This window comes from Lepidochelys kempii, chromosome 14, assembly GCF_965140265.1.
Source record: "Lepidochelys kempii isolate rLepKem1 chromosome 14, rLepKem1.hap2, whole genome shotgun sequence".
NCBI classification, from domain to species: domain Eukaryota; kingdom Metazoa; phylum Chordata; order Testudines; family Cheloniidae; genus Lepidochelys; species Lepidochelys kempii.
Genome location: NC_133269.1, coordinates 14,115,253 through 14,134,384, shown reverse-complemented (window position 1 = coordinate 14,134,384; position 19,132 = coordinate 14,115,253). Strand labels below are relative to the sequence as shown.

General features: G+C 49.2%; 1 protein-coding gene across 1 annotated transcript in view; it reads right to left on the bottom strand.

Moving 5' to 3' along the window:
• The window catches only part of NHERF1 (NHERF family PDZ scaffold protein 1), a 32,917-nt gene extending 14,631 nt beyond the window's left edge, over window positions 1-18,286 (bottom strand). The window contains exon 1 of the mRNA XM_073312052.1: window positions 17,597-18,286. Coding sequence (XP_073168153.1) covers window positions 17,597-18,058 — 462 coding nt within the window. The 5' untranslated portion in view covers window positions 18,059-18,286. The remainder of the gene's footprint in view (window positions 1-17,596) is intronic.
• Window positions 18,287-19,132: the final 846 nt, after the last annotated feature.

Below are 19,132 nucleotides of genomic sequence, written 5' to 3'. Positions count from 1 at the left end.
CACTTAACACCTGGGTAAGGTAGATACCCCATTACAGATGGTAAGCAAGGCAGACAGCTTGTGGCTTGCCTAGAGCAGTGGTTTGCGAAAAGTTACAGGGGGCTGTCGGGGAAAAGTTCCCTAATGGCAGACAGAACTGTCTCTAGGGACCCCGGGCAGCACGGGGCCAGCAGCCCAGAGCCCCTGGACTTCCAAGAGCTAAACAGATCAAAGCAACCATATCTATCACACTAAGGAGATTTAAACTTCAAGACGCCTTATAAGAAATGGAAAGGGAGGTAGATATTTTTTGCTGTTTTAAAAGTTAAATAGGCAGCTAGTATTGTTTGTAAAATGATTATGAAGAACAAGTTTAAGATTTGTTGTAACGTGCATTGTTTGCCTGGACTGCTCAAGACCTGAATGCTTGTGTGGGAGGAACTCTGAGTTGGCTTCTTAAATACCTTCCTGCTGTTTCACATCTGATACTCCTTGATGAAACAGAGGAGCCTTGTCTTATAACAGGCTTATTCCAAGTGATACAAGCTACGAAAGATCTTGGAAGAGTGTTGCCGTTTTTGTAATGTAATAAAAATACTGTAGTGATAAATAATAATAATAGTGTGCAATAAGCATGTCACAAAAACAAATTTTACATTTTCAAGATCACTGCTTTTATCATTTATACTCAGGTAAAGGAGAAAATCCCTGGAAATATTCATTTTTAGGAGGGGGTTCACCAGACTTGACATTTTAGTGAAAGGGGTTCACAGGTTGTTAAAGTTTGGGAACCACTGGCCTAGAGCAACTCAGCGAGGCTTCAGTTGAATGCTGGTGTCCCAACACCGCCAAGTCCCTACTCTAATTACTAAGGAAACTCTCAGTGACTGCAAAATTTGAGAAGAGGCCAAAGTATGGCGTAGTCAACACAGGTGGTAAAACAGAACATCTCAGGAGACAAAGAATATCCAGCTCCCCAGAGATTTAGAGTGTCCCCCACCCCACAGCCTTCCTCCACTGCTTTTATGTGGAGATCAAAACTGCTTCTGAAGCAGAGTCTTAGTGAGGAACTGACTCTCAACATGCCTGTTGACACTTGCCCCAAAATGCCACACAGCAACAGATTTGGAGCTACTCGTAATAACCTGTGAATAATATTATCCTGGTCATTGTCTGCTTCCTGCATATATTGAGTTAATTCAACAGCAGCGCTATCACAAGATGCACCCAGGAAGCGTGGTGCGGGGAGGTGGAACAAGATATACACTTCTCAGAAAGAGCCTCTGTGATTCAGGAACTTCTTGTGCTAACTGGCAGAGGCACAGAGCTTTTCACAGATCCGCTGAGTCAAGTACACGTACAATAATTCACAAAGGGTGGCATGTGAGGTCTATGCCAAGAGCTCACCGATCATCACAATCATTGCTAAATGTACGTATGGATAGTATTTATGAAGCAATGTGTCTATACTGGAAACTAAAGCATTGAACTGAAGGCAGGTCACCAGGAGGGGACGGGCCTGGGACAGGTTCTGGTAGGCAGGAGGTAGTAGATGCTTATCTCTCATTCTGGCCATTGTCTCTCTCACAATGGAAGTCTATTAACACACGTTGTCACCACCAGCTAATCAAGATTACAAAAATCAACAAGAGATGGCAGAATCTACAGAAAGGAACACAGAGCAGGAGGGTGTCCAGCTTATGAATAAAGCTCAAAGGACTGTTTTGATACATCTGGGGTTGCAGGGAGAGACACCACATCCTGCACTGAGGAGACAAGTTGGCAGTGTGGCTGGCCTCAGGAAAAAGGGATCACAGCCTGTCTGGCTGAAAAAAACACTGGAAGGACTCTGGAGTGAGCCTTGCTCTATAAAATGTGAAGGTATCTATTTAAATAAGTCTAGGTTCTAGAATGGGTGTTATGATTTTATTTTACAGGGAGGTGGTGGAATCTCCATCATTGGAGGTTTAAGAGCAGGTTAGATAAACACCTGTCACGGATGGTCTAGATCAGCAGTTCTCACAGCCCAAGTGAGGCACGAGCTGTGTGCTTGCCCTTTAAATAAATAAATAGCTCTGTCAGCTCTGGGTGGCTGGGGCTTGTGCAAAAGGCAGGGATAACGTGGACAGCCAGAGGCCTGTTGCCCTGGGGCTGACAGCTGGAGCCCCACCATGCAGGCTTGGGCTCTCCTTCCCCCACCCCCTCAACCACGCACCACGAGGCAGCCTGGGCTTGGGCTCTTCTTCTGGAGGTAGTGGGGCTCCAGCTGTCAGCCCCAGGGTGGCAGCAGCAGACAGAAGTAAGGGTGGTAATGGGGCACTAAGTCTGATACAGACAAATATCACTTTTCACACTGCCACCCTTACTTTTGTGCTGCTGCTGTGGGGGGTAGGGGTGTGTGCGCATTGGGGTGTAAATGACTACAGGCATGGAGGAGGGGGACCTGATCAAATAAGTTGGAGAACCACTGCTCTAGATAGTACTTAGTCCTGCTGTGAGAGCTTGTGTTGTCTGTGGCCAGCGAAGTAGGGTGCTGGCCTACGACTGATAGACACATGGCTTCCTTGCACTGAGGGCAAGTGGTAGCGAGGTGCCTCTGTCCTGGGTACCTCAGGAAGCGCCTCGCCGCTCACTCTGATGCTCTGATTTCATACCCAGTGGAGCTCAGACTAGGTTTGGACCACAAGCCCATGAAACCAAAAGCAAAGAACTTTGGCTGGATTGGAAGAGTCCCTCCAGGTCAGGGGGACAGAGAGCTAAGGTGAACCCAGACTCCAGAGGTCAGAGGTCAGGGCTAAGACCTGCCTAAGACTCTAAGTAAGATAGCCCTGCATTTAGCCATCCTGTTGATTTGAAATCCTTTCCCAGTAAGATTACTCTTTGCTCCTGGGGTTAAATGAACAATACTTTTGCTTTCAGAAGGCTGGGTGGGTCACTGTATTTATTGCCAGTCACAAGCTCCTGACTGGAAGATTTCCAGGTGCTGGGAAGCAGGGTCGATGCCTGGGGCCGGTAGCCCAGGAGAGCTGGTGCGAGTACGCCTGTAGAACCTGGGAATCAGACCGCCAGCTCACAGCACAGACGTAGCCTAAGAGTGGGAGAATCGTACGGTCCCACCCCAGTAAAAGCACAGGGCCTGGCATCTGCGGGGGGTGCCCTCAAAGACCAGAGAAGGGTCAGAGGTGCAGCTAGCCCTGGAACCGTAACAGCGACCATCTGATTTGGACAGTGATCTAGACAGCGTAAAGCAAACCCTGCCCTACACCCCAGGCTCTAGCTTAGACGCTAGGAGGCTTAGCGTCTGCAAAAGCACAGAGTCAAATGACAGCAGTACTTGGCCCAACACCCCCCTCTCCCATCAGTAGCGGCTGATAGGATCAAACACTCTGGGCTGGCACCCATGCTGGCTTGGGGCTGCAGCCCCATTTCCCAGCACACGCAGCTGCCCCCCCTCTGGATCTGGGCATGATGGTAAATCCCTGACCTACCTACCCATCATACTTCCAGCGTTCCCTCACTGCGATACCCAGCCACCAACACCAGCAATTAAGATTTGCATAAAAAAATTATTATTGCAAGCTGCAGGGCTGCATTCTGGACTCTGCCCTTTCCCTCCTTTTAGCTCAGCTGCTCTTGTTTGTTTAAATATGGATTCATGGGCTTCTGCTGTTGGGAGACTTGTGCCCCTGCTTCCAAAATGCAGCCTCTTGCTCAGAGGCTGGTATCCTGAAGTTCCAAAACCAAATAATCCTCAGGAGGAGTCTAACCCAAGGGACCTCTTGCTGCCAATGCAGCCAGCCTGGCACACACGCAAGATTGCTGGAAAGAAGCCTCTCTCCCTGCCTCTGCTGCCCCAGCTGGCACAGAGCTCAGGACAGCAGGGCACCGTGCTGTGGTTTCTTCATGGTAGTGTATAGAACGGGGGCCCCCAGTCGAACAGGGGGGTGGAAAAAGTGCCATGAGCAGCGCTCAGTTTGCCTCTTACCAAGGACAAATCACAGCAGAGTCTTGAGCAAGACCAGATCTCCTGCCCCAGCCTGTTGCCAGCTGGAGAGAGACGGCTCCACTCTGTGGGCACACGCACCACCCCCACCCCTCCGCTTTGCTGGCAGGGGCAGCAAGTTACTTCCCACCGATAACACCGAACAAAGCAGGGAGGCCAGGTTATTCCTCCGGAGCCAGGACTCAGCCAAGAGCTGGGAGGTGTAGGGAAGAGGACTTTGCACAGGCCTGGCTGGTGCGGCCGAGTCCCGTGGGCGGTTTATAAATACAGTAAGTCATTAATATATTCATTACATTTCATCCTCTGAAAGGCAGGATCCTTCTTTAACTCAGGCCTCACCACAAGCCTGTCCAGCAGGGGGTCGGGGGCTAAACAGGGCCTTTGAAGGGAATGAATTTAAAGACAAGAGTTTTTCTGGGGGTGGGGGAGAAGATCTTTATGATCCGCTGAGAAATTCATTCCATCTCCTCCCCCCAGCCCCGGGCTACGGAACGTATCCCCCAGTGCCAAATTCACACCGGTCATTTCCCCGCCACAGCAGGGGCTGCATTTCTAACGGGCCTCCCTTTCAGCTTCAGAATGGAAGGCCCTGGGGCCTTTCTAAAGACAACACCCCCCAGGAAGGATACTAAACCCAGCCGTCTCCTCTGAATGCTGAGCCCACGCCCCGTTGTTCTCCCGCAGCTCCGTGGCCAAGAAACCATTTCGACTGCTCTGATTTTTTTTAGCGCCTCTCTATCTGCCATACTCAGTGCAAATCTACTCTCATGAGAACGCAGCATCTCCGCTGCAGCCTCTGAAGACAAAATGTATATCCTGCCCCCATTTCCATGGGACTCCCCCACTTCCTGTGGGGGCACTCAGCCGGGGATCCCCAGAGGTAGGCATGGAGGGATAGGTTAAGGCAAGATCCAGAGATCCTAGGTAGGGAGGGGACCCGCAAATCCAAGATACCCCATGGCAGGGCTATCATCGGACAGAGTGTACATTACCCGTTTCTCAGCCCTGGACTGAGGCTCCAAAACCACTCAGCACTCTTTTAGCCAAAGGTTTTAAACTGTCCAGCTCTCTTGGTTTAAGTGTGGGGGAGCACCGTGGATCAGATATCAACTTAAAAACTCTTCTAGACTTAGGGTAAGATCTTCATAAGCTCCAAGGTCCCACTGAAAGTCAATGGGACTTAAACTCCAAAGCTACTTCAGCATGGACAGGGTGAGATTATTTGTACTCAGAGTACAAAGCTAGACAGGCCTCGTGTTGAAGGAGATGTCGATTGCCATTTGCAACAGGCGTGGAACGGTGTTTCTGTACTTTTTGTCCTGCGTTTGTTTAGTTCTTTGCACAGTGGGGCCCTGCACCATGACTGTGGCTCATGAACTCTGTTGCAATACAAGTAATAAATAGCAACACCTAGATATGAAGGTGTCCCTCACTATGGTATCTGTAACACCTCACCTGACCAGTGCCAGCAGTCACAAACAAGCTTTTATTCTCCAGATTGCAGGACAATGGCCTGGAATGAGGCGGAACGAGAGAGAGTAATATGGAAAGCTACAAATGATGGGGTATCTTCTCTTACAGAACTTTTTCTCTGCCTATAGTCCCATGCTTCAACATTCCCAGCAAAAAGTTATCTGGGGCTTCTATTTCCTGGTTCCTGCTAACCACCATCCACACTGTAGTCATGCTCTCATCTTAGCCCTAGTGCCTTCATGGAGTGACCCCACCCACACAGCTTGTTAACCTGTGGAGCTTACTGCCATGAGTTAGTATGATTGAAAGGGGGGTTCGATTTGTTATATGGATAAAGAAGATATTCAGTTGACATGATTTTTTTTTTAAATTAACACTATAAACCCTCATGCTGCAATGCACAAGCCACCCACTCAATGACAGGGCTGGGGAGAGACTCCCCACTATGGGCAGCTCATTCCACCATCACCCATTATGAATTTTTTAGCACCTTTCTTAGAGAGGAAGGATGGGCCAGTTCAAACACTAGCTTGGGACTTGGGAGACCCAGGGTTAGGTCCCTGCTCCACCCCAGACTTCCTGTGTAACCTTGGGCAACTCGCTTAGGATCAGAGTCTCCCAACTCCCATAGTTATGAGCTAGGTGCCCAAACACCTTTAAAAATCTGCCTCTTAGGCTCTCTGTGCCTCTGTTCCCCATTTGTAAAGGGAAGATAATACTTCCTTACCTCACTGCACTGCAGGAACTCAGAAGCTACTGGAATGGGGGCCATATAAGGATCTAAAACTAGACTAGACATCCTCTGAAGCACTTGGCACAGGCTGCTGTCAAAGATGGGATGCTGGACCAGTGGTCTGACCCAGTATGGCAATGCCTAGGTTCCTAAAATAATCCTCCTTTGAGGACAGTTCTAGGTTACATTTTTTTAGCTATTACAATCAAAGACTAATTTCCTTTCCCCTTAATTCCTGGTACATGTTGACTTGCCATTAAAATGCTTGATAAAGAAGCTGTTGCCCATTTTACACAAGGAACTATTCACTGTCTAAAGGTCACCTTCAAACAGGGTCTTTGATCCACCTTGGTGACAATTAGGGTTGTTGTTTTTAAGATCACAAACAGTCTCAGCTCCCCCCAACCCTAAATTCCCTTTAACCACCAAAAGCAAAGCAAGCCTTAGCATACAAGTCCCTTTTCTTCATACCAGTCAACCAGCTAAACCAGATGCCTTGTTGTATGGCAGGGAGCGTATTACAGTTGTTCCTGTGATAGAGCAATCTCGAAGTACAGGAGGTGCAAGGTGACCATTGTCAGATTCTATGAAACATGCACCTTTGTATTGTGTTGCATTTGACAAACAATGGCAACATGCTAGAAGGGGCAGAGTTCAGTGTGACCGTTCATCCTGATTTGGGAAATTTCCTCACTTGAGTGCTATAGCTACCATCTACACGGCAGTGCAGCCTAGAGGCCTCATTGAGATTTCCCCCCTGGCCCCCGTTGTGCTAGGCACCGTAAGGGACAGTCCCTGCCCCCACACGAGCTTAGAGTCTAACAAGGCCGATTTTCTCAACCTTTGTGTTGCACTAATGCTCACTCAATTGTGTGCCTGGAGCCTACCGTACCAAAATGCATACTAGAGCCAAAGTCTCCTGGATTGACCACACCCATCTCTTCGCCCACATACTGTATCAGGAAATGCCTTGACAGAGAGAGAAAGAGGATGAGGCAATGTCTTATTGAACCAACTTCTGCTGGCGAGAGCGCTCTTCCTTGGTGTAGCTCCAAAGCTTGTCTGTCTCACCAGTAGAAGTTGGTCCAGTAAAAGACGTTACTTCTCCTACTTGGTCCCTCTAATATCCTGGGACTGACAGAGCTACCACAACACTGCAGGAAAACACCTTTGACAGAAACCCTCTATGCCCACGGTGCCCCTTCAAGATCCCTTAAGGTGCAAGATGCTCTGGCTTCTTGCACTGCACACGAATCTCACTACAATGCCATGCTCTGAGCAGAACATACCATGACACAGAACAAACAAGGAGAACAAGTTCCCTCAGAAATACGGTTTGCTTTTGAACCAGAGTTGGGTTCTTCCCTCCCATCTCAGATCTCTCCTCCACGGCTGAGGTTCGGGGTTTGACACTGGTTAAGCAATAAATCCCAGCAAAAAAGAAGGGGCAGCAAGCACCCCAGCATGACTCCAGCACTCATCCTCTGGGCCCATGCCCACACCCTCATGAGTTCTAGGGCACAGGCAAGAAGAGACTCAGCCCTTGGAACGACTTTTCCATTGCCAAGACTGAAATTCCCATTGATACGATGATGCAAAGGAAGAGCTGCTGAACCTTCCCCCACCCCCTCAGAAACCCACACAGACTCTTCCTTCCTATCAGCAAGAGACATCTGCATGCAAGGACATCTAAGTTCCCCTCCTCCTTTCTCCCTGCAGAACAGGGCATTCCTGTGAACCCAGCATCACGGAATCCAGGTGCCTGTCTAAACTGTGTGACCTGGATCTGTGACACACAATACACTCACTTTAGGTTCCCACTGTAACAGGTTAGCTTACCCTTGGAAAGCTGGATGCCTGGGGCCCAAGGAGAGACACCTGGGTGTGCATCAGGTGATTTCCCTATCAAGTGGGGCAGGAGACTGTGAAGGGGGCCAGGGGGAAGCTCAGGAAGCTGCAGCAAAGACTGAGGAAAGGCTCCTGCAGGGAGGACCCAGAGACCAATAGAGTTGCCCCAGCTAGGAGTAACCTGCTAAAGCAGGAAGGTCCTGAGACACCAAGGGAGTTCGAGGCTGTGCCCAGCTTAAAGATGGAGGGAAGATTTTTGGATTTTAATTTAAACATGCAGGTAATCAACTAGACCCTACAGGAGGGCTGCTGTTGTTGGTATTTATAAAAGCCTCGTTTGGAATTTATTGAGGAACCAAGAGGGGAAACTGAGGCAAAGGGCCACTTGCAGAGCTGCCCTGAGGCCCCCTGGGAGGAGGCCACTTAATTCCAGCACGCAAGTACCTCTCTCTGACAGACACTGGATGCCTCTGCCCACTAGGGCTTGTGATCACATTTAAACCATTTCCCAACACTTAAGACCAGAGAATTTGCAGCCACATGGTAAGTATCAAACTCACGTTCTAAACCCAAGCTACAGTATTCAGCATGCTTTCTGCTATCATTTTGAAGAGCCCTTTCCTGCACTGAAACTGTGCTAGCTGAAGGTCTGCTGGAGAGCTGGCCCATCACAGTTCTTGGGTCTTTGCTTGACAGCAGTTTTGTAACCCGGGTGTAATTCATGAGGGTTCGGCCTCCATTTCGGATAGGCCCTTATTAACAGTGGAGTGCAGATGGCTGCTTGAATTACCCACTTGGAGCCTGGCTCTGTACAACACAGAGATGCAAATGGCCTCTTTGCGATGCACAGTTGTACTGTGCAGATACCAACAGTCAGACTAACTTGAGATGCATTTTATGCTCCTCCACATCTGCTCTGTGACTCAGGAGAGAGTTTCTTAGCATTCTAGGTAGAGATTTTGGCTTCATGGTTTCCCCCTGCTTCTGCGTTTCAAAACCCAGCTGGGAAGTCAGCAGCGATTCAACTAGCCATCCCTCGCATTACACCCTCATGAGAAACTCATTATTCCATTACCTAGGGGAATCACGCATGGTACAAAGAGAGCCGAAGTTTAACACCAGCTCGAGAGATGAAGGTCCCAGGAATCTGGATGGCTGCTTGAGTTGGCGGTGCTACTGAAAGCTTTGCTACTGTTAAAATCTGCACTCTGACCGCTGACAAGATGGGGCGGCTACAGTCTGCAACAGGTCAGGATGCAGCCTTAGCAGCTGCCGCCTAGCTCAGAAAGCAACATGTGGTTTTCAGACACCCACATGTTGCTTCAGCACTCGGCAGGAAGCGCAAACGTTATGAGCAGAAAGTCGAGCACAGCCTCCTACTTACAGTTGCGCCTCAAGTCGTTATGCAAGTAGTTGCTCCTAAGGGTGCAGCAGAGGCCGGACCAGAGCGGATACATTCTCTCTTGACCCCATGCATAAACAGTATGGCCCAGTTTGGGCTCAGTCTAGTCATTCCACAAAGAGAACCCCTCCCCCCCCTCACCCCATGACAGTTTTATTGTTCAGCTTTGCCGAGTCAGCTCCCCTTACAACATTATCATTATGCAAATAATCTTCTGTTCCCTTGAGAACCTCGGTGACAAAAGCAGAAGTGCTGATCCTGCTTAGTAACTGGCTGAAGTCTCAGCTCTGCAAGGCCAGGGACGCTGGGACCGTTTAAGAGCTTCCGCAGCCTGTCTTCTCTAGTGCTTGAAGAAGGAGTACCACCTGTGGCACCTTAGAGACTAACAAATTTTTGCTGATACAGACTAACACGGCTACCACTCTGAAATCTGTCTAGTGCTTGAGTTTCAAAGGTGCTGACGGCCTGCAGCTTTCCTTGGCTGGGGGGGGGGGGGAGGGGAGATCAGGCCTCAAGCACCAGGAACAGGACTTGAGAGTTTCTAGTTCTACAGTTTATAGTCCACTTTGGTATTTTTATTGTGTTTATCATATTGATTATGAATCATCCCACTCCCCTTGAAAACCTTGATGGGGGAGACTTTTATCAAGTTGTTACAGCAGCCGGAAATGGAGGGTCAAGTTCAAGGCTGTCTGTGCTCATTTAAAGAGCCAGTTCACATAGTTTTTAAAGGTTCCAAAAGGGGACTGGTGACATTTCTGGCCCTGTTGCATGAACAAAGTGTGAGAACCTAAGTTTATAAGCAATGTTGCACCTATGTGCCAAGTTACATCCTGGAATAAGCTAACCCTTGTGGGCTATGATCACACCAGTGTGACAAGTGGGGTTTCTCCCCTCCCCAACATAAGGCATGGGGACAAGCAAAGAACATGCTCCGCTCTTCAGGGAGTCTTGCATATCATCTTGCTTAGAGAGTGTCCCAGTTTGGACAATTCAGAGCAGAGGTTTGAGATAAAATTTTCTAAAGCACCTCAGTGACTTATTCCATTGACTTTCAGTGAGAATGAGGCTCCTAAGTCACTTTTGAAAATAGGACTTGCCTCCAAGTGATGGAGGAGCCTTTTTGAAAACACTATGCTTGTTCTCTTAACCAGCCTGGACTCCCTTTTGAGTTCCCATAGGCTGCGAGGTCTGAACTCTGCCTCAGGTTCAATAGTCATCAGTTTATAAGATCAGATCTAGGAGCAAGGTCCTGATCACTTGTCTTTAGAAGGCTCGTAGCACTTCTTTCAGGACTAAAAATGTACGCCCAAGTCACTGGGGCCAACTCCAATTTGAGTCTCTTCCCCTATAATTCTGATCTTATGTTCTTCACTTTCTGCCCTAAACTTTTCTTTAGCATCAGTGTATCATTCAGACTGCGGCTGCCTTTCAGTGGTCAGCAAAGAGGTCCATCAAGAGGGCTGGGTGAACCATTGATTTTTTTTTTCAGTTCACTGCCAGTGCCAAGAAATAGAAGTTTGGTTCGGGTCAAACCAAATTTGGAAGATTCCAAAAAATTTCAGCCAGTCAAAAGAGTTCATCTACTATTTGCTGAACAAAATACATCCAGCTCTATCCACCACATCATCTAGCCCCTCACCTAGGCCTTTGTCCAGTCAACTGGGTGCGTCCTAAGCAATGTGGACTTCTACCATTTCTCTGTGGAATAATCCACTAGCTCTCCTCATTAATGATGTTTCCACCCTATATTCATCCTAAATGTTCCTTTTCTAAACTGAATCCCCTTACTCCTGAATATGCCCCCTTCAGATCACTCCCTCCCAGATGTTTACACCCTACCACCTGGAGAGACTTTTATATTCAGATTCCATAGACCATCTGTTGTTGCTTGTCTTACAATATAAATAGAAGCTCCTTGAGGCAGGGACCATCTTTTTGTTCTGTGTTTGTAGAGCACCTAGCATAATAGGGTCCTGACCCAGCCCTGAGGAGCACCATAGAAATGTCGATTCATAAATATGCAACGCTTAATCATCAATACGCAAAGGTTTTTCAAAGTGCTTTCAGCTCCAGCTGGAGGGGAGGAACAACCATCAGAAATGTGCAGCAAGAGTCAAGGTAACAGAGCCCGCCCCTTGTTCCATTGCTACCTTGGGGCTCCCCAGACCTTGCACTGAACAGCCCTGGTCTGTCTTGGCTCCAAGTTAACACAGGGAGGACCGTTTACTCCGTTCCAGTGAGTTGCGGCATTGCAGAGGAAGGGAGCCAGACAAAAGCACAAATGTGTTTGTGGAGGGGGCTCTCAGAGGCAGAGCCCCCCCCCCCCCCGGACTATGCCAGCTGAATGCAGCAAGTTTTCCCCCATTTCCTAGAACAAAGCAAGCCAAATACCAATCAGTCAGTGCAGGACAGCTTGCCCTCCTGCCAGAACCTGCCTTGAGCTCATTAAGCAAATAAAGTCAAGTCCAGCCCAATAAAGCAAATAGGACTCTGACACATGCAAATCTGGTGAGCACCACCTGGAGACTCATTAACCCCTACAGGACCCAGAGAACTCCCCATCCTCTCCTGCTCAGAACACGAGCTGACAAGAGACTCTAAATAGCTGAGAAGTTGGACAGTTAGGGGATTCTTCTTGATCCGGCAGCTGAGCCTTGAGTTGCTTCCCCTCCACAACCAAAGGGAGACAAGCAATTCTCGAATCTCAGACAATGAGGGAGGCAAGTGCTACCCAGAAATTATAGGAAGAACTCCCTTTCTGTGTCCTACCCAACGCCACTTGTATCACATCATCTGGATGCCAGGGGACAGATTTCCAAGAGACCTCAGCTTGCATTTGGGACCTGACAGAAGGGCAGAGAATTTCAACAGTACTCAGCACCCAGCAGTTCTCACTGTTCTCAATGGGGGGGGGGGGGGCAGTTCTCACTGTTCTCAATGGGGGGGGGGTGTGTGCTGGCCTCTCTTGAAAGTCTGGTCCTAGACACAGTTTAATCTTTTCCACTGAAGCGGAGAGGGGAAGAGGAGGTCCCTGGCCTTTGAATGGAGGAGATCACTGTGGAGACTCCCCAGACACCTGTAGCCAGTCAGTAATCAGCACTGAAAAAATGTTGCAAGACTAATAAGACTAATACCTTGCAGGTGAGATTTTAGCAGAGAGCCTCTGAGCCTCACTGCAGGGAGCTTCCTTCCACCAGCACTGAAAAAAACACTGCTGCCAGCCTCCAGGTCAGTGTTGACCCTTCACTTCCTCTCATGCAGCTCTCTGAGGAAAGAGCTCCTTAGGCACCCTGAAGGGGAATATCCACAAACAGATCTTCACTTTGCTGTCACGTGCGTAGGGTCCCAGAGGCCAGCCAGGTATTAGTCCCAGCTCAGGTAGGGTTAGAAGTTCCTGCTACCTGTTCAGAAACACTGACCTTCCGCTGCACTGGATGGGCCGTGGAGTCTGTCCCATTTTGCAAGCATGTGTACTTCCCATTTTTGGGAAGGAAGAGAAACTGCCCTAATGTTAACTCCCTGCTCTGGGCTTGCATCACAATGCCTGAGCCTCCTTTGTCAGCCACCCTGGTGACAGGAGCAGTCTCAGTTCCACAAGACACAGCTAGTGACTGGGCAGAGGAGGAGACCACCCTAGGAGCCCCATGCCCCGAGCTAGTGCCTGATAGCTCTCATCACACTGGCTGTGCATATGATCACTGATCAGGGATTCCACCTCCCCCACATAAATTCCCTGTGCCCTGCTAACATCCATCTGTCTTGTGCCATATAGATCAAGTATTTCATGGACCCCCCCTCTTCTCTCAATGCAGCTTTTTCCGTGGAGAGCTGAGCTTTCTGAACCACAGCTGGGTGTTAAGTAACTATCTCATGGCTTGGCGTTGTCTTGACGCTTTCATAGGGTTTTCATCCACGGGCCTCAAAGAGCTATGAATAATTCAGCCATACCCAGGCCTTCACGGTATGCTGAGCCACGGGCAGGGAGATCACACGGAGCACAATTATTTGTCCCTTTCCCAAAGCAAACAGGACTCAGAGCTGCCTAAGGCCCTGGGCACCCTGCCACGATGTAAACATCTTGTCAGGACACTCAATTGATATGGTTAAAACATATTAAAGAACAGTGGTAGGGAATGCTAGATTTCTGCCCCCTACAGAAAAGAAAGGCAAACTACATCAGTTACTTCTTTCTTCATCTCCTAAGTGACATCAAGAGAAGATTCCTCTCATTTGAATGAGGTAAGATGAACAAAAACTTTTACCCCAGCCCAGTCTGAGGGGAAGTGATTCTCGCTCCCCTCAGAGGGGCTGGCAAAAGCCACTTGAAGCCCTGTAAAAATCCCATTTGTGGGATATCCAGAAGAACAGAACCTTGCTATCAACAAGTCTGAGCAAGAGCTGTCTGCTCCAAAAGGCCTGAAATTTTCCAACAGTTTGTGCAAAGTGCATGTGACACAGTAGGGCAGATGGCCAAAGGGGAACATGTGTTCTGGGTCCAGGCTAAAGTCCAATATGGGGAACAATTAGCAGAACTATCATTCCTCAGCAGTTAACAGTAAGAATGTAAGCTCAGCAAAGGCACCAAAGTCCATCCATTCCCTCCTATCACGGTCTCCAATGATCATCTCTAAGAATGCCCTGCTCCTCCTAATTACCGGATACAACAGCTGGTGTGAGAGGACATCCCTCCACAGAGTCCAAGTCTAAAGCTCCCAGAATCTTTCTCTAGGCCCTCACTGGTTGCCTTCTAGTATTAACAAAACCTCTGACAGGTGACTCCCTTGTAGGCCATACTTTGAACCTCTAAATGCTCTAGAGCTGGAGCTCTCAAAATAGCGTTAGGGCCTGACCTTTACAGGTGCTGAAAGCCTTCAACTCTCAGAAGTTGAGTGGAGCTTCTTTGAGATCACATCTGAGCAATATGGTTATATAGCGATAGTTCAACCCTTCACTTTGATGAGCCGTTTTGTCCTATTTATATCCTCAATTGTGTGATAATTAAGCCATCTCAACTCTCTTCTTTGGCCTGTGAAAGTGTCAATGGACCAGATGTCTCTCCTCACACCCTTGAACGCCAGTGAGCAATGCACCTACCGTGTCAACTATAGGATTTTATACAAGGTAAATTTATCCTGATCAGAAGGAGGGACACTGCTTCTTCCAAGGTTTATTTCTTAGATGTTTATTTCTCCATCCCCAGGGAAGTTAACCCAGCTTTATGATTTAATGAGATCTGTTGAAGAGGTCCACCACAGACTGGTGAAAACATACAGTCTTAGTGTAACCCACACACCTTCTGGGTGTGGTGTTCTGTCCCATCTAGTGGCACCGAGACCACTTAGAGAAAGAGAGACAGACAAAATGAGTCTGCTCTACAGCCTTAGCTAACAGCCAGTTGGCTTTTAGCTCATGCTTTAGAGGCTCATGCACTACGCTCCAGAGGTTCCTGGGTGGATGCCGCCTGTCTGTTGGTGTTACATTTGCAACAAGGTACATCTTTTCCATTACGTAAATATTCATTAGGTCATGAAGCTAGGCCATCCGTTAAAAGCTACTCCAAGTAGGTAAAAGGCAATTATTCTCAGTTCCAGAGTCTCTTCCCCTCCACATCTTCTCTCTACTGTGTTTCCATCTGTATTTCTACTAAGATATTGTAAAAGACAGACAGACATTTCTGAATTGATAAGTTTCCATATTTCAAGACTTGCAGTCAGCATGGATCAAAATTCCCCTCCCCTTTTATTTAGTTTTTATTGTTTCTATGACGGAAGCACCTAGAATCCTGGCTCCCATTGTTCTAAGCACTGCAAAAACAGAGACAGTCCCTGCCCCAAAGAGTTTACAGTCTAAGCATTTAGTTAGACTGAGAAGCATAAAGAAACAATGAGAAGATACTAGTCAGTATGAAAAACTGTGGTCACAGCACACCAGCAGCCTGACTATTGTTGAGGTTTTGGCGGAAGAGTTGTGTTTGGTTTTGTTTCTTTAAAAACGTGCATCACAGCAGAGAAGAACAACACAGTTCTATTAGTTTTCCACCACACTACCTCCTAACTAGCCACCAGCCTCTGGTTCTTTCTGATGAGTGCAGCAGGCAGGCACAAAGTCCACAGAGATTTAAGAACTAGATCCTCAGCTACACACGTTCCCCAAAGTTAAAGGGCCCTAGACACTTACTCTGAGACTCATCTCATCCTGACAGAGCCCTCATCTCTTCCCTCCTCACCAACTAGGAGCTATACAATATGAATGAGAGGGAGAAGCATTCAATCTTATACTGATACATGCAAGAGTGGAACTTTAGTCCCATAAGCATTGAGAAGGCAATATCCCTCCCCCATGTGGTTCAACCACGACCCCACATCCATACCTTTAAGAGTAACTATACCACCCTCACTGTAACACTTGGGAGGAAAGTGGATTCTTTTGGGATATTTGAAATAATGTTACTTCTCAACTACAACAACAGGGCAAGATGGAGACCTAGGGGTTACTAATGAGCAGGAGATGCTTAAATGAGACAAACAAGAGACACTCTTTTGTGAAAAGTAACCACAGCAGATAAAACAAGTAACACATTTAAGAGTATTAATTGTAGGGAAAGTTCCTACATTTTTCTAGTTTGTTTACTTTGTGCATTTGTACACAATGGGGTCCTGGTCCATGACTGGGGCTCATAGGTGCTTCAGAGTATTTCCACCAACAACTTTGAATAGTCAGTATTACTGTTTCCCTCATATAATCGGTTTCTTCTGTTTCTGTCACTCTTTCATATGGCTACAGGAGAGAGTATTCCTAAAACGTTTGGATGTAGGAAGGGATTTGAACCTAAAGAAACTAGAGGAAGGTATCTGGCCTGGATTCCTCTGCCTCCCTCACTTATCTCTCTTGTTTGCCCTTTATTTATACGTCTACCTCTACTTTCCAAACAGGAGATGCATTTAACAAAAAATTGCAAAACGTGATGGTAAAAAAACTACACAAAGATAGTTAGTATATTTAACAGGCTAGATTTCAAGTTGATGGCATCTCTTTAAAAGGGGCACGGGGGTTAAAATTTGGGCTAAAATATAAGCTTGAGATTTAAAACAAAAACATCAAACAACACAGAATTTAATTTCATGGCAATATGAATGTTGGTATCTCACCCCCACGCCCCAAAGACATTTCCCTGCAGCATTTGCAACCCAACTATTGCTGCATTTTGTGAGCACAAGAGAACCAGAAAGTGACACTGACTAGCAAGGATAAGCTAAGAAGAAATTGACCAGTTTATCAAAGCTGAGAGAAATGCAACAGTCTAGAATGGATCCTGCATTAAAATCAAACTAGACAGAAATTGTAAAAGTCTTTCACTACCATTAAGACAGGTTAGGGAACTTTTAAACATAGAAAACATTTGCCCCTTTAAGGTACCAGTGCTCTTCCCATTACAGTACAAAATGGTACTTGGGTCTCCTTCCAGCATAGGACAGCAGAGACTGTGCCTGGCAGATATGGGGATAGAGAGATGCTAGAATCCAACATGGAAATTCCTGGAGTATGTACAGATGGCACCACCTGGCCACCCAAAGTTCCCCCTCTTCTCTCTGAGCGCCCCCCCCAAATTCCCCCCCCCCCAACAGAAATCTGTACTCAGCCAGACCCTCCTGCCAGGGCTCTCCTGCACCCAGCCGAAGCGAAGGGACAGCCTCACATTTCATCATCGAAGGTGAGGATGGAGTTATCCCCGGCTACAAGAACAGTCAGCAGAGAGCCTACAGGGAACCATGGGAGCCTGAGAGAGACGATCGTAAGAATGGCCCCTACTGGCTCAGACCAACAGTCCATCTAGCCCAGTATCCGGTCGCCTAAGAATGGCCGTGCCAGGGCATTGAGCCATCCTCTGCATGGAAACTCTATGGGGTATTGGAGGGGACCACCAGAGTCAGTCACACTCACCCAGACCTTGCCCCCCCCCGCACCTTAACTGCCCCCCTTACTCCCAAACCTGTCCGAGTTCTTCCCCCTTCTGCCTAAGCCCTGGCCCCCGCGGTCTCCCCCACTCCCTTCTCCCCAGTACCTGCGGCTTACTCGCTGCTCTCTCCCCGCCCCCAGTTCGCCATTAGCCCCTCAAGGGCTCGCCCTCCCCACCCCGGGAGTGACCTAGGTTTACCCGCTCCGCAGGCTGGCTCTCCTCCTCCCTGTCTGGCCTCTCCGCCTGCTCCCTCGGCGCCTCCTCCTGCGGCTCCTCGTTACTCTTCTCCTCCGGCTTCTCCTGCCCCGCGGCGGGCAGCCCGTGGATCATCTCCTCTTGGCACTGCACGCCCAGCTTCTGCAGTTGCTCGTCCGTCTCCGGGTCCACCACCAGCAGGCGCACGGCGCCCACGGCGGCTCGGATGCGGCTCACGACCTGCTGGTGACTCTCCTTCTCCACGTTCTCGCCGTTCACCTCCACCAGCCGGTCCCCGGCCCGCAGCCCCGACGTCTCGGCCGGGGAGTCCGGCTCCACCAGCCGGATGAACTGGCCCACCTTGCCCTTCTCCCCGTGCAGGTGGAAGCCGTAGCCGTTCGGCCCCTTCTCCAGGCGGCAGAGCCGGGGCAGCAGCTGCCGCTCGCTCCCCGCCCCGTCACTCATGTTGCCGGGGGGAGGGTGCAAAAAGAGATCGGCGGCTCCGAGAGGCAGCGATCCCGGGAGCTCGAGCCCGCGGCAGCCCCGCGAGGATCCGGGCAGATGGCTCCAGGGCCGGCTCTCCGCAGCAGGTGTCTCGCCCGCGAGGAGACCGCGCGCCAGGAGGGAGACCGCTGCTGCCGCTGCCCGGGACCTAACGAGCCAGGGGCGCCAATCCCCGCCCCACTCTCTGTCTGCGCGTTCCAGAGCCTGTCACCGTCCTTTATAGCAGGGGGCGGGCCCGGGAGGGCGGCGCGGCGACGCCAGGCCAATCGGAGTAAGGCGGGGGCGGAGCTGAGGGGAGATGACGCGGCCCATGAGGCCCGGGAGTTTAATCCGAGCCGCGAGAAGGCGGGATTATGCAAATAGCAGGAAATAGCCTCCCTCCACGTCTTGGCTGGCAGCTGAGCCTCGCGCCTGCAAGGAAAGTTCTCCGGAAGCAGAAGTGTCACAAAGTAGCAAGAGTGAAGATTCTGCAGGGCTGGGAACTTCCTTCCATCGGAGACAGGGAGTCTAAGAGGAGCAGGCGTGAGGGCAAATTGAGTAACCCTCCCTGCAGCCAAGCATCAGGGGGTAGCTGCCTGGCTCAGTCCGTATCCACAAAAACAACAAGGAGGCCTGTGGCACCTTAAAGACTAACTGATTTATTTGGGCATCGGCTTTTCGTGGGTCAAAAAACCCCACTTCTTCAGGTGCAGACTTCCCTGCAGACTCACGATGAGCAGGAGCTTCCCAGGGAGGCAGAATTCCTGTAGCGGGAAGACGTGCTGCTAAGAAGAGAGGCTGGGCTGACTCATCCTCCTTGTTCAGTGAACGCCCCAAGCGGCTCACTGACAGCTCGCAAATGACTTTCTCTGGCCAGCTTCTGCCAGCACCGGAATCTGTTCAGTACAAGTGGTTCTGGATCTGACTGTGGTGGTGACCCAGTTGCTTGGGAGTTATGGGCTTCACATACTTTAGGAACTGGTCGAATTACTCATTGCTAATAATGTTCATTGCAAGCGTAGCCCCCTTTTCAGTTTCAGAATGAACTTGAACAGC